General features: G+C 40.1%; 1 protein-coding gene across 1 annotated transcript; it reads right to left on the minus strand.

Moving 5' to 3' along the window:
• Positions 1 to 4,661: 4,661 nt before the first annotated feature.
• On the minus strand, positions 4,662 to 13,218 carry slc39a4 (solute carrier family 39 member 4). Its single transcript, XM_041956017.1, has 12 exons — positions 13,018 to 13,218; positions 9,030 to 9,371; positions 7,497 to 7,698; positions 7,180 to 7,355; positions 6,896 to 7,079; positions 6,473 to 6,645; positions 6,113 to 6,304; positions 5,635 to 5,739; positions 5,413 to 5,467; positions 5,175 to 5,327; positions 4,890 to 5,077; positions 4,662 to 4,790 (listed from the first exon to the last, which is right to left on the minus strand). Exons 1-12 carry the CDS (start codon positions 13,216 to 13,218, stop codon positions 4,662 to 4,664), a joined length of 2,100 nt encoding a protein of 699 aa, XP_041811951.1.
• Between the last annotated feature and the right edge of the window lie 1,926 nt (positions 13,219 to 15,144).

A 15,144-nucleotide genomic window follows, 5' to 3' on the forward strand; every position in this document is an offset into this window, starting at 1 on the left:
TTTACAGTGAGATTCATTTCAAATATCTGCCTGAAAAAACATGCACATCTTGTGTTAGTGCAGTTGGTTTGTACATGGACTCAAACACTCACTTTTCTGACCTAGAAAAGAACTGATGTGAGGAAGTGAAGAGACGGAGATAAAGAGAAAAAACAAAGTGGGGTTTCTCTTCAGACTGTACTACCACAGCGTAGTGTCACTGTGTTAAATGTAATCATTTAATAAGAATGCAAACATTGACTTGTATTTACCGGAATATCTTGTAACAGGAAAATCTGTGGAATGATTAGTCACCTTCTGAAGTCATGGTGGGAATTTCCTCAATTTCTCCCACCTTTGTTAAATATTTACTCAACTTCAGCATGTTGACATGTGAACTTTTGAGAACATGTGAATTCTAAACATTTTGTGTTCAACTGTGTTGCGGAACAGTGAAGACCAGTGGTGGAATAAATAAGGAAATCGTTTTCCTACAGTTAAATTAAGGTTTAGTGTGCATCTGGGCACATATTCCTTCCTGTGGTGTATAGTTTCAGAAAAGTCACAATGTTCATGCTTATTTGCTTTCAAAACCGTTTTAATGTCTCTCTAGTAAATATGACACTACAGCCAGGAACCGATTAGCTTAGCATACATACTGGAAACAGCAAACCTGGCTCTGTCTAGCGGTAACAAATCGAACTACCAGCCACATCCTTGCTTTATGCCAAGCTTACCATCAGGACTGAGAATGGAATCGACCTTCTCATCTAACTTTCAGCAAGAAAGTCAATAAGAGTATTTCTCAAATGTTTAAAGGGGAGAGAATGTCAAACATACAACCTACTTTGAATTATTATTATTTTCCAGCTAAAAACTAAACATTGTTGGCCATACTAAAATCCAGGATAAGAACCAGCAGTAGTGCTGCATGCATGCTTTCCTCTTTCTTCCTTGTGTTTTAATGGTGGACTCTGGCTTCTACATATCTGCTGGCTCTGACAGCATGTCATAAAATGTGACGAAATCTGCCAAATGAGAAATCATGTGCTGGGGAGTCAGTTCCAAACTCTGACAGTAGACTGAGCTGTGGTGTTGAAAACAAACCTTAACTGCATTTTTTTTTATGGTCATCTTTCCACCATCCCTTAATCTCAGTGGGTGTGTTACTCAAACCTGACCAGTTCCTTTTAACTGTAAGCTGCTTCTCTCAGTGGCCAACATTAGTCTGCTGGTATTAGCTTCTCCTATAGAGCCACTTACTGTGGCTCTGTAGGAGAAACTGGAAAAAGCAAAAGTGGGCCATGAAGTCAGCCTTTTCCAGGAAAGGTTAGGTAGAGGTCAGTGATAATGTTAATCAGCAGCCACTCCTGAGGATCATTTATTATTGAACCAGACTGTCATTTTGTCAGCAGCCGCAGACTGAGACAGACCTCTGTGAAAAAGACCCATGAACAACTCTCACGTGTTAACATGCACAGTCAGGAAGAAGGAACCACAGTTTTCTGTTTAATAGCATAAAGCATTTTAAATAAGTTGGTAAACTATGCAGGGCCCTGTATTTTAAGAGAGAATGAAAAGAAAGTTGCTATAAGAGAAAAACGTGATTAGAAAGTTATATTATTAGAAAACAACATTTAAGCGGGACCAAGAGTCTCCAGCCCTGATAGCAGCTCTGTGAGGTTTGTCTTATGCGTGCTGGCAGGCTAAGATTTCCTAGTTAGCAGCAAAGGTGCCATTAGTTTTGTTCATACACCAAAGCCTCGGACAAATGAAAACTCTGACCTGTTGATGGCACTAGACGAAAAGTCAGAGGTTTAACAAAATCAGCAGGGTTCATCCTCTGCAGACCATGCATATCTGTATCAAATTCAATGGCAATCTATCCAATAGTTGTAGGACTACTTCAGGTTGGACCAAAGTGGTGGACTGACAGACTGACGTTACTGTGCGGGATGACACCAGCATGGCTGGAAAAAAAAAAAAAAAAAAAAGGACGTATGGAGACATTAAACTGCACTTCAACATTGTCATTGGCAGTGAGCTCGCATTCAAGAACACCTTCAGTCAGGTGCTCATGCCTAAACCTAAAGATATGATCAGTATAGCCAAGGTCATAAGCTGCCGTCTTGCTCCCTTCCCTACATGCTGTTACTCAGCTGACCATTCAAACACTTGTAGGAACTGTTGTGACAATGACGTCTACTGCTCGTCACCTCGCCTTAATTAAAGGTATCCACTGAAGTTCTCATCATATTTACTTTAACAAGATGTAACACTCTAGAATTACACTCTAGAATTATAATTTATGATGATCATAGTGGAAATTATTATTTATGAGGATCATGGAGGAAATCTGCCTTTATATAAGAGTGACTGCTCCTTCCTTCTGTCCTCTTTCAAATCTTCCATCTTTCCAAATCACTGCACAGCATGAACGACTGCCTGATAATCCTCTTTACGAAGCTGAAAACTACCGATCCAGCTACCCAGAATTACACGAGTTTCCCCTCTCTTCCTTCGTTTTCTGTCTGCTGGTGTCTATTAGTGCTACTGTAAAAGATGTATTGTGCTGTATAATCTATGAGAAGCTCAAAGGTCCAGTTTTAGAGGTAATTATCAGATGTTTTATTGGGAGAGTAACATGCTTTACTCCTGGGGCTCGTAAAACCTCTGAAAACCTACTGTAGAAGTTCAGAATTCTGAATTTCTTTCGCTGAAAAAGCTGACTTCAGGGGAATCCACTTTTCCTCTGTCAGCAGCAACATATGCTGCAATCTGCAATTTATTTTTACAGCATATGTTTAAAGGATGAGTACGCAACCGACATGTCATCATTAAATGGGTCATGTTGTCTGAGACAAAGTTTGACACTGGTCACGCTTGCGATTATGCGTACAGCATGCTACATATGTATGTACATGTCATGTCTCCGTCTTTTTGAGATGAGTTGTCAGCGGACTCTGTCCCTAATGAAGATGTTCACATAACCTGTAAATCAAGGGGATTAGCGCTGAGAGATAAAGTCAAGTTTCTACTGCGGCTCCAGTTAAACAACGATTACAGATTCAACAGATGTGATCTGTGCTAATAAAAGTCTAAGGCCATTGTTAAAAAGACAGTTTTAGTACCTGCTTTCATCCAAATTGACACTTCAATACAAAGGCAGCCTACTTGTCAAAGTATCCGACGCTGTACATTGGTGTGTGAGTGTTAATGCTCATAATGAGCAGGTGACGTAGCCGCCATTGTGTGAATGGGTGAAAAGCGCTTTGAGTGGTCGTTAGACTAGAAAAGCTCAATATAAATACCATCCATTTACCATCAATAGTTCTATATTTTCAGTTTTTCTGTTGAGAATGTCAAAAATGTCTTTCAAAAAAATTGTCAAATTCTGGTCAAATGTAATAAAAGAAATAAAATATGTGAGTAAAATTAAAAAATATATATATTGTTATTTATTATTATTATTTAATTTGTATGGTCAAATAATATAATAATTTTCCCTTATATAACAGCTGGCAATGCTGTCCATACATTTCTAAAGTGTGTGTTTCACATTTTACGTAAAGAGTGTTAATTGCACCAGACACCAAATCAGTTCAGGAGGAGAAACACGAACAGTTGTGTAAATGGAAAAGTGCATTAAGTGTCAGTTCATGTGCTGGTTGAGTGAAAGAACAAAAAAGAAGAAATGAGCACATAATGCGTTTTGAAAGAGTTTTAATTTTCCAAACAAGGCAGAATACAAAATATACATTTTCATAGCAACCACTATGAACTTAAACTGTATCGCCTTGTCTTTGACAAATTTATCTGTGCGTTACTCATCAACAGACACTTAATAAAAAGCACACACACACACAAAAAACGTGCAAAGCTTCATTACATGTGAAACAACAACACACACGTTCTGAATTTTAGTGTCATTTTCACAAAACAAAGATAACCTGAACTGCCAGAAAAACAGGTCACAGTGCACTTAAAGAGTCCAACACTGATTCACATGTTCGTATTAAATAACTTTAATGTGTCAGTAAAAAGTCAGCTGAGTGAAGATGATGTGTGTGTGCGTGTGTGTGCGAGAGATAAAATGAGTCAAATGAGTGCAAAGGTTTTTGCACTCTTTTTTTTTTTTTTTACCAGAACATTGTTGATACGTTTTTAATTTTCAAAACACTGATCCAGTTTAACACAGCAGCTTCTATTACACACCCATTGCAGCCCACTACAAAATTCCTTCAATAATTTTCGGAGATATTATCTATTCAGACTGTCAGAGGAGTCTTATGTTCATCTCTCCTGCTTGTCGTTTAGGTGTAATTATATTAATATTATTATTGTTGATATTTTGCCTGCCACCATGAGTGTACCTGAGCAACCTGCTGTTCACAGTTCACAGGGAGGCCACAAGATTAGAAACATGGTCAAATAACCAATCTACGTTTGAGGCATTTGAGCAGCACAGAAATTTTAATTTGTAAGACTGGATTAGTTCCACGTCTGACAGTTCACCATTTTCTTAGGGGGAGCAAAGATCATTTTGCTCCTTAAGCCTTTTCACTCTGTCCCTGGGAGCCTCATTGTGGTCATTTATGAGCAGCGCCCATAAACACCCAGTCATAGATTAAACCAGAACCAAAATGAACCCACTGAACCGACCGACGTGTGTCTCAACCGTTTTAAAAGGTGATTCTGTCTTCAAAAAGCGACAGCAGCAACAGAATACCCCATCCGGTCAGAAGGCCGACGTTCTGCAGCGCAAACATCAGCCAGGGTCTCTTGTTGCTGATGTGGACCATGGTGGGGAGCTGGAAGGAGAAACACGCACATCTTATCAGTTTATGCTCGGGCCTATTTGGAGGCTAGCCGCAGTGTGAACTGTGTGTCCTGTAAGCACAAATACTCACCATGTCAGCCATCCCCACGTACAGGAAGAGTCCCGCAGTAATGGCAGCGATCCACTGCTTGGTCGCCAGGTCCGTGGCTACAGACAGAGCGATATACATGCCCACGAACGAGGTCATGGCGCTGCCGACGTTCAAAAGCAGCGCCTTGCGGACAGACAAGCCACTGTGGAGCAAAATGGCAAAATCACCTGGAGAGAAACAAGAGCGACAGGACGATGTTAAAAATGAAAAACAGTCAAACTGGACACTTCTTGCCCTTGTGTGTGTGTTTGTGTGTGTATTTACCCAGTTCATGTGGTATTTCATGGCACAGCACAGCGAGTGACGTAGCCAGACCAGACTTCCACGACAGGGAGAAAGCTGCGCCCATCGCTAAGCCGTCCGCAAAGTTGTGGATCCCGTCACCGATGGTTATCATGTACGGCAGCAGACGCTTCTCTGAACAGGCCAACACAGTGGTGGTTACTGGTGGAGCAGCCACAGGGATTGATAGCGTGTTTGCTCTTTTGTTGGAAACACTCACCTCTGCTTCGCTCTTTGGCCTCTTGGAGTGTTTTCTCATTGTCTTCCTGGTCGACCTGGAACGTGCACATATACATAAAGCATAACTGCATGCAAAACATTCAAGAACAAGCCCTGACGTCGACATAGAATGTTGAGCTTTACAGTTTCATGTTTTTACAAATGGTTAGGTGATCTTTTTATTTCCAGGTGTGATTCGAATCATGCACAGTGTGTTTCTCACCAGGTCTGCTTTTGATGCTGACTGTGACTTGTCTCTTTGTTTCCTCTCCTGCTGATACATCTCTAAAACCCTGCCGTGGTCGCAGTGGTGAGGCTCTGATTCCTCCTAAAGACAGATAAAAAAATTAAGGCTTCACCTGGAGGTTGAGGGCAAAGGAAAGATGTTGAGGACAGAGAAGGATTTGAGGAAGCAAAGAACAGGATTGAAATATTGTGAAGTTCAACTGGATGAGGTACCGAATCATTTCTAATTCAGAGATCTTCGTAAGAACAAAATTTTTGAACACTGCTGCACAATTTGGAAAACAAGATAAATATAGGATTTAAGATTTTGTACTCAGATCTAAGGGAAAATTGCTGGTCCAAATTTACTACTTTTATTTTTGCATGTACATTACATTTAAGTGTGCAAACCTTCTGTGTGTCTACATGTGTCTTAATCAGTTTTATCTGTACTGGTACCGTATTGTCTCTCTTACCCCGTGATGGTGTTGATGATGGTGATGGCTATTTTTGTACGCGATCAGAGAGAAGACCGTTTCCATCAGATAAAAGAAGTAGATCCCGCCGATCACCACCAGCATCTTGTAAATGTAGTCTGGAGTCCCTTCGTGGTCATGTGAATGCGCTTCGCTGCTGCTTTCGTCCCCGTGCACGTGTAAACCCAGAAACTGGACACGCAGACCGCAAGAAGAAGTCAGAATGAGTACATGCTGCAGGAGGGTCAAATTGCTTATAAAGAATGCTAAATGAATGTCCTCAAAAAAAGAGCTGCTATTTAAGTGAATGCTGGACTTTTCGGCTCCCTAGTGGTAAAAGATAGTGTTAAAATCACTCACCATGGGTAGCAGGTGCAGTAATGCATCTCCAGTCAGTGAACCTACAGCCAGGCTGATGCAGAACTGGATACACAACTGGAACAAACCGGTACAGGAGGTGCACAGCAGCACCACAATGCCAAACATGGACGTCAGAGTTATCACTGCGTTGGCAAGGGTTGCATAGAGGTATCCTACAGAAACAGAAGAGACAGACTGTTGTTTACCTGGACTTTATTAATATTGTGCAATAAAATGAAGCACAAGCATGCGTAAGAGGAAAAATAAATGTAAAGTGAGTCTTTATTAATGCAATCTGGTCATTCTGCCACGATAACAAGGTGCAATGAGAACAAAACCAACATCACCATCAGCATCACTTGTTCTTTCATCAACAGGTGAAATCAAGGTCTCTGTCTGTGTTTCAGGACCACACACACTTACTCTCAGTCGTGGTCAGCACGTCTGAGATCTGAGGTTCCGTGACGGCCGCGCAGGCTCCGCTCAGGATCTGCTGGATGAGCGCAGGGCTGAGCCGAGCCAAGCCGGACTGACCCAGGCCTGAGGAGGCAGAGCCGTTGTCTGCCAGGCCGTAGATCAGGACCAGCTCTTCAGCAGAGAAACAGAGCTGGGAGAAAGTAAAGTGAAGCATTTTAACTCAAATTTACCTCAATATTTGACATATATGTAAAATAATGTTTTTTTTGTTTTTGCCTGTGTGTTGGTACCTGATCCCAGGTGGTGTTTCCTTCATGGCCCTCGTGGTATTCATGGCTGCTCCTTTTCCTCTGGCTTAAACCGCGATGATCCTGATAAGCATGTACATGTCCGTCGTGGTTGTGTCCGTGGTCGTGCTCCTCCACGTTAGGCCCAATGTTCAGACTCCCCATGAGAGCCTCCAAATCTACAGAACCCAAAAACAACCTCACTTATTAATTTTAAGTGATTAAAACTAAATGGGTTTTTGCGTGATGAGTCTCTCTGCAGCTCATATCTTTGCATGTAACTGCGTCCGTGTTTTTCTGGGTTTCTGCAGGACATTTACCTGCGACAGTGAAGTTCTCTGACTCCAGATGGTCCATGATGTAGTCCAGGAAGAAGCCCTCCTCAGGCAGCGACCGGCTAATGAAGCAGCGACCCTGCAGGGCGTGATACAGCACGCGGCCGAGAACTGCACCCACTTCCTGTCTCTGGTCTGGTGATGATGCGTTGACCTCTGTCATGATGTCACTGGCTGTTATACAGCTCTGGTTACCATGGTGATAAGAGAGAGGACAAAGAAGAAAAGTGAGTTTTTATTTGTTGATTCGTTGATTATTTGATTGACAAGAAAATGACGGATTATGTTTTCATTTTTCAAACAGCCCCAGTTCAAGTTTCTCAGCTGTGAGGATTTTCTGCTCTTTTAAAGGTCCAGATTTAGGAAAATCTGTAGGCAGAAATGAAATGTAATATTTATAATTATGTTTTTATTAGTGTATAATCAGCTGAAACTAAGAATAGTTATGTTTCGTTAGCTAAGAATGACCTCTTATCTGAAAGTGACAGTAGGTTCTCTGCAACCTCACCACTAGATGCCACTAAATCCCACACACTGGACCTTTAAGTTTTTATGTGAGCTTTAGGGTTTTTTTTTTTTTTTTGACAGTTTTTAGAGTTTAATTAATTGCTTATAAAGATATTAATTTGTTTCAGCCCCATGGAGCTGCCATCTTGGTCAGCTCTCTTCCTGACTGCTTTTTGAATTCACTTCACTGCCTCTTTTCTTGATCAGCTGTTGGTTTTTAAGAGAAATGTTTGCCAGGTAGCTGAACACACCTATGCCATATTTTGGAGATGATTGTAAAACAAAGTTATTTGGTCAACCTGTTAATCCTGGTTCATTAAACACATGTAACTTGAATTGTTGAGGATTCCTTATTGTTTTTTGTCGTTTGCTTCAACTAAAAATTATAACTTTGACAACAGAAAGCAGAACAGAGTTCAACTATTTTTTGTCCGACTTCTAAAATCTCATTTTATGCCTCACAGGACAGAAGGACCAAACACTGAAAGAGAGCGCTTTTCATCTGGATGACGGTTGCTGCGGTGATCTGGCTGAGCGCAGGGCAAAGCCTAGTAGGTCCACTGCTGGCATCACGTAAGTATGATAAGATATGTTGAGTGATAAAGCCATTAACACAGTGAATGAAAAAAACTATGTCAGAGAGCAAAGATTATAAACCTGCTCCCTGGTTACCAAAAAGTTCATTCTCATGCTCATTTTCTTGCTCTTTTTGCTTGTTAATATACTGACTTTTATATATACAGGTTTAGATGTCTGTGACAAGACTAATGTTTCCTTCACAAATAGTTATTTAGGGTATACATTTCAAATATTATTAGAGTATTATTGGGTTATATAGAATCATGTATATAACCCTTATATATTGCAAACCATATGACTTTAATAAATTCCAGTGATGTAAAGATGTATTTGACAGGAAAGAAAGATCTGAGAAAACATAAACAAGTGTTTGTGTAGCAGCAATGTTTTCTATCTCCGTCTTTAATCATGGTAGTCTGTTGCAGGGCTTACCTCACTGTTCAAGGGCTCATAGTGGTGGTGAAGCTCATGAAACACCACCTTTAATCCGTGAACATCTATGTGCTCGTGGTCATGGCTCTGGTGCGACCTGCTCTCTTCATGTTCATGGTGTTCCCCGTGTGTGACTGTATGCAGGAAATGCTCGGTCTCCTCTCTCCATCTCCCCTGCCTCGTGGCGTTGCAGACCAGGCCGGGAGATGAAAGGTACAGGACGCATCCGGCGGCCAGAGCAGGGAACTGAGACACGCTGACGGTCAAGTTTTGTTCTGCTTTTCCAGTTTCGTCCTCGGAGTGATTGCCGATGAGCTGGTGAACGGCGCCTGTTAGATCACACTACGCATGCAGACAGCGAGGCATTCGCACACAGAGAAGAACATACGTACAGATCAGTGGAAGTAAACGTTACTAATGCAGTGATTTTCAGGTGACAACAGCAAACATTACTCACTTCTATAAAACTGCTGCTGCAGGGGTTTTAGATAAATTACATCAAAATTCATCTTTGTTTTGTTCATTTTTCCATTCAACCAAACACAAGGTCAGACTAATTCAGATAAAACATATGCACATTGCATTAAAAGTAACCTGTCATATGATTATCACGAATACCAGCTGCTTTTATTTGCTTTTATTAGGAGCAGCTTCATGTGATAACAAGTGGGAAGGAAAGTAGCTTCAATATAAATGGAGCAGAGCATCATAAAATGGTGACAACGATTGATCCTTACTCAGAGACTCTGGCAGGAGGAAAGAGGAGAATCAGAGTAAGGGTTAAAAAAAATATCCAAATTTTAAATGTTATTCTGTTAGTTTGACAGAGCTGAGAACAGCTAGGTCTCCTTAGAGGCTAGGATCACCCCAAATCACGAAAAAAAAGCCCAAAACCTTCTCTTTTTTGAGCTTCTTCTAGTTGTATTTGCCATTTGTATTTATTTTTATTCGTCCAGTCTTTCACAAATGTGTTCCTGAGGTTTCTGCCTCCACCTTCAATACAATAAAAGATGACTGGAATTTGGTTTGTGGTGAGTTAGAAAAAACTGTGAACACTTTTCATAGGAGCTATACTTTTAACTAAAGAAAAAGGAAACTTTTACATTTAATTCCATTCAGTCACATCGTACTGCTATTGTATTGGAGTAGCAGGAGAAGAGGCTTGGTATCTCAAGAACACAACCAAACAAAACTATCTGCCTTAATACCAGTTGAGGTAAGTGAGAAATAACATTTAGGGTGAAGTGACCCTTTAAACTCTCAGCTCAGGAAACTGTCATTGACATTTTACTTGACATTATAGATGTTAACAGATGTTAATCAGATTAATTTTATTATTTTATTGAGCCTCTTGTTTGTAACACTTGTAACTACAGCTGAGTTATATCACTGCACTTCATTTGATATCAGTTCTTTATTTGCTGAATTAAGCGTGTTACAGTCCAAGCTATCACCTGTAGCAAAGTCATCGTTTTTCATCTCTTTGCCTTTTGTCCATCACTGCCAGCCACAGAGGAGCTGTTTGACAGCAGATACTTATCAATCATGCACTGTCCTTTTGTGCCGATTACAGCTGACATGTTGTAAGTTCAGTGACTTCACTCTCGTTAACACTGATAAAGTGGTTTTGCCTGCAAACAGCACCCTTCATAAAAACAGAGGGGAAAAAAAATCTAATTTTTAGAGCCATAATTTTGTTTAGTAATTAAACAAAAATATTAAATACCTCTAGTCATGCTAAAATGCTAAAATAGGACTTGTTCTTCTATTGAGATGAAATATTTTGTGAAGTGGGTTTTTCATGTGCGCTGCATTAAAAACACAGTAGTACTCTATCTGATGTCTTTATAGGTTCTGAGAGTCCCTTTTGTCAAACAGTTGGCCTGATAAAGTGACTGACAGCTTGACTCTATGATAAAATAGTTGCATTGAAACAGTGTTTGTGGAGCCATCGTGCCTCCACAGACTTAACTATCAAAAAATCTAAATAACTGATACAAAGAGGGGAAAAGATCAAGTTTCGTGTGTAATATTCAGAAAATTACCAACAGATACAAAGACCTGAGACTGAATTTACTGTCAAGCCTTAAATTAATTACCTAGCAAACCTAATAAGAATATTCCTTCAAATAACATGCACCTTAAATGTATTATTTTTTTTATTTTTTACAGGATACAGTAACTACTTATTTTCTTGCCTCTGTGGAATAAGTTCTCATTATTGCGTCTGTGTTTCCAGCTGCACCGCTGTCCAAAGGTCTGGAATCAAAAGCTTGATCTGGTTCAGTCAAATAGCTGAGAGGACAACTCCTTCATGCTTTTAGGTTGTTCAAAGTCCTTTTTACAAATAGATATTACTTTATATGAAGGGTGCAAAAAAGTGATGCTTTGTACACAGAGAACAAAAAGCTGCACAACCAAACAGATGATTGAAACAGCAGAAAGAGACAAAGACACCTCAGAGTTAAATAATGTAAGAAATCAGCAGTCATTGACTATTTAAATCTGTACAGATTTTATTTAAATCTGTACAGATTTAAATAGGAACAGATTCCTGTTTCAGTGACGAGAGCACAGTAATAGCTATGAAAAACTGTAAATTAACAGGCGGGTTTCTTTAGCAAAGATATTCTTAAAACTGACAACTTAAAAACAGAAGTTTGGTCTAGGGTTAGCACTATTGGAATATCAGCTGATCATACTGGACTGACAAATCATAATTTAAACCTGTTCTTTCTAACCACTGATTAGACTACAAAGGACCCAAAGAAACAAAAGGGTTCCCACAATGTGTAGAGCCCAGTTGTACCATTGTGGTTCTGTAATGATCGAGGGTCAATTATACTTTTCTGGACTGGAAATCAAATTCCAAATTGAATCGTATATCAAGGGGGAAAATGGTCTCAACAGTTTTCTTTCTCTACAACACTGTGGAGACATGACTAAATGGAAATTTTAATCATTCAGTTATTAGCTTTTGGGGCCAAAACTATTTCATATGTAAATAGTACATTTGGTGTCTGAATTATACTGTTTTATCCAAGTTTAAAAAGCCATTATTGAAGGAAGAAGAAACAAAAGAACCAGGAAGTCCCTTAAGATAAAAACAATTTCTCATACGGAATTTAATTATTATATACCTTTAACTACCTGAAATATAAATAATACATTTTATTGTTTTTATCTAGCTATGTTTAAAATATCCATTATTGAAGGAAAGAAGAAAAACACTAATGTAACAGGTGATTCCAGTTTCGCACGGTTGTGTATTTTATAGCTCACTCTGGTCAAACTTTCTGCTTAAATTCAGCAGAACATCACAAAGTTACAGTCCGCCCAATGTGTCAGAAACACCTCAGAGGAAACAAAATTCTTACTTATTTCAATTCAGGTTCGCACAGAAAATCAGAAACAACTTTATCACCTGTAGCAAAAAATACCTTTAGAAATAATTAATTGTAGATAGTTTTTTTAACGCAGTCTGACATCATTAAACTTAACTTAAACTAAAAGTCTTCATTTTTCTACACACTAAAAAACGTTGAGTTTAACACTGACCCAGTGTGAGGTCAATGTAGCACCAAGTTAACTTTCCCCAGTTTCACTGCTGTTTTTTGTTTGTTTTTTTTTTTTAACACTGGCCTACTGTTGGGTTACTGGATCTAAACAAACCTTTTGGCCGGTTTTCTATCCATTGGTCCTGGATAAAATGAACCCGGTGTTGTGTCGCTGCTGGCTCAGTTTACACCAAGCGGCCTGTTTTTTTAGTGTGTTGAATGCGGGCAAACATCACATGATGAAATGTAAACTGTTATTATTGTTTTTATTTTTTAGTAAAAAGGCCTTTTTTCATTTAAAATCTGTTTCATTCAGTTAATCAAGGAGAGCGAACAGCCCGTTGATAGCTTTTGGACCTCGACCCCTCCGCGCAGCAGTCAGCCACCTGGCTCACTCACCTGGCTGCGGAGCGAAGCCCAATAAAACTTACCTTTTCACACGACACTTCGCCGCACTGCACACGTTTCTCCAGTGTATTAAAGAGGGAGCGCAGGGATTCCCCGGTCAGACGCTGCTGTCCCGGAGACACGACGCCGACCACCGCCATGTACGCCTCCTCCACGGCGGGAGAAACCGAGACGGAACCGAACACACCGCAACAGGCAAGAACCAGCAGCACGGAGAAAAACATCTTGAAGCTTTGTGTGAAAACTACTTTTACATACAACGGATGGATTAATTTAAAAAGGGAAAATAAACTGGCAGATGGAGGCTGGAACAGTCTCGATGTATTTCTAGAGACTCAGAGAACTGTTCAGAGCTCAGCTCAACGCTGTCATCTGTTTAAAACCAATGCAGTTTCACTGGACCTGGACTCTGGATTGTGATTGGCTTAGAGGTGGCTCGTGCTGTCCTATACCTGATGGTCAAACCCACTGTTACCTGTACAGGTCAGAGTAGGTCTGTACAACACACCTTCATGCTGGCAGTAAGACAAGTCTTCAGGGTTTGTTTTGTATAATTTTACACTACAGCCCTCCAAGTCCATAAAACTGCTACAACAAAAAACGACTTACCTGCGTGAGATAAAAATCTGTTATCTGCGGCTTCATCAAGGTGGAAGGTTATCTCACACAAAGACAGCTTGTATTTTGAAGGCCATAGTAAAGTCTGGTCATATAATTCACTCCTGCACACATTTATTAAAGAGTGGTGCTTTGGGGTCTCATGCCATATGAATCAAAGCGTTCTTCACAGGTGTACAACAGGTGTGCTTGTAGTGTAATGTAAACATCCTGGTCTCAGGATCCCAGATAAGCACTTATCCTGGTTTTCAGAAGTCATATGCCGGCTGGAGTACTCCATTGGAAACCAGGATACTGCACCATGTGAACACTGTTTCCAAGTCCTAGATACTGTTACGATCACGTTCAATGTAAATGTCAACTCCCACATACACTAATGTGCACCCAAACATACTACCAAATCTGACATAGTTGTTTACTAAGAAGCTTTAACGGACCCTTAACTTATTGAATGACTCCCGTTACACACAAGGAAATAGAAAACACATTCAAACTGTACCTTTATGGCTTATTTAGTGCTTTATAATCCCCAGCTTCATCTAAACACTGCATGAAAAGTTACTTGCACTTCAATGAGTCTGTTTTTTTAATGTGTAGTCATATTATAGACTGAAGTTGACCTTAAAATATCTTTTTGTTCTGTTTTTACTGTTGCATGTTATAGTACAGATTTATAGAGAAGCGATAGTAAAAAGCTGAGCTGAGCAGAAAAATGCAGGATTTCATCATGACTCTACCAGCAGACAGGAGCAAAAATGCAGCTATCGGCAAAATGCCATGATATTTTCCATGTTTTTCAATCACAATGTTGTGTGTGCTGTACTGTACCTGCTACAACATGTCTACCACACACGACATACATGCATGACCTCAACAAAACGTCACTTTGGATCCGGCGCTTTAATTTAGAAAAACTTTACATACAGTAGCTTATTTTCATATTCATGTTCTGGAGTGACAAACAACAATAACCTGCCACTAATTACACACTGCCTGTGTGTATCGAAGTGTCACACTGATGCGTGTGTGTGCATGTCACTGTATTAACCAGCAGGTGGTGCAGCTGCTCTGTGTAATCACAGAAATGAATGCACCTGAGCTGCTGAGCCTTTTGAAAGTATGGTACTCTGAGTGACCCTCCAGTCCATTTCTCTGTCTCTATAATGTAGTAAATATCCACATATCCATGTATTCATCAATATGCGATTGTTTTGTGTTTGGTGATCTGGTGTGGTGACATTCAAAGGTTTTGACCTTTTCTGAAGTCTGAAACACAAACTGAAATCGCGTCAACAGTCGCTCGCTGTCAGGCTCCGAAATCACTGACGGGAAGGATATTGAGTTGATTGGCTGCACATCACGTCACATACATGATCAGACAGCCACACATATGCACACACACACACACACACACAAACAAGCTCGCTTATGGCATGGGACCCTGGACATCTGCCCGTACACACACACACACACACACACACACACACAGAGGCATGTTGACCCCCACTCTGTTAATCTTTAAGACAAAACAC

This window comes from Chelmon rostratus, chromosome 16, assembly GCF_017976325.1.
Source record: "Chelmon rostratus isolate fCheRos1 chromosome 16, fCheRos1.pri, whole genome shotgun sequence".
In the NCBI taxonomy this organism is placed as follows: domain Eukaryota; kingdom Metazoa; phylum Chordata; class Actinopteri; order Chaetodontiformes; family Chaetodontidae; genus Chelmon; species Chelmon rostratus.

Bases quoted from the DNA above. Each gene is read 5' to 3' on its own strand.
- slc39a4 (XM_041956017.1), bottom strand. From the start codon at position 13,218: ATGTTTTTCTCCGTGCTGCTGGTTCTTGCCTGTTGCGGTGTGTTCGGT. The intron at 6,646-6,895 runs GTAAGTGTGTGT...CTGTTTCTGTAG, and splicing joins CGTGCTGACCACGACTGAGA to GATACCTCTATGCAACCCTT. The intron at 5,328-5,412 runs GTGAGTGTTTCC...TGGCCTGTTCAG, and splicing joins GGCCAAAGAGCGAAGCAGAG to AGAAGCGTCTGCTGCCGTAC.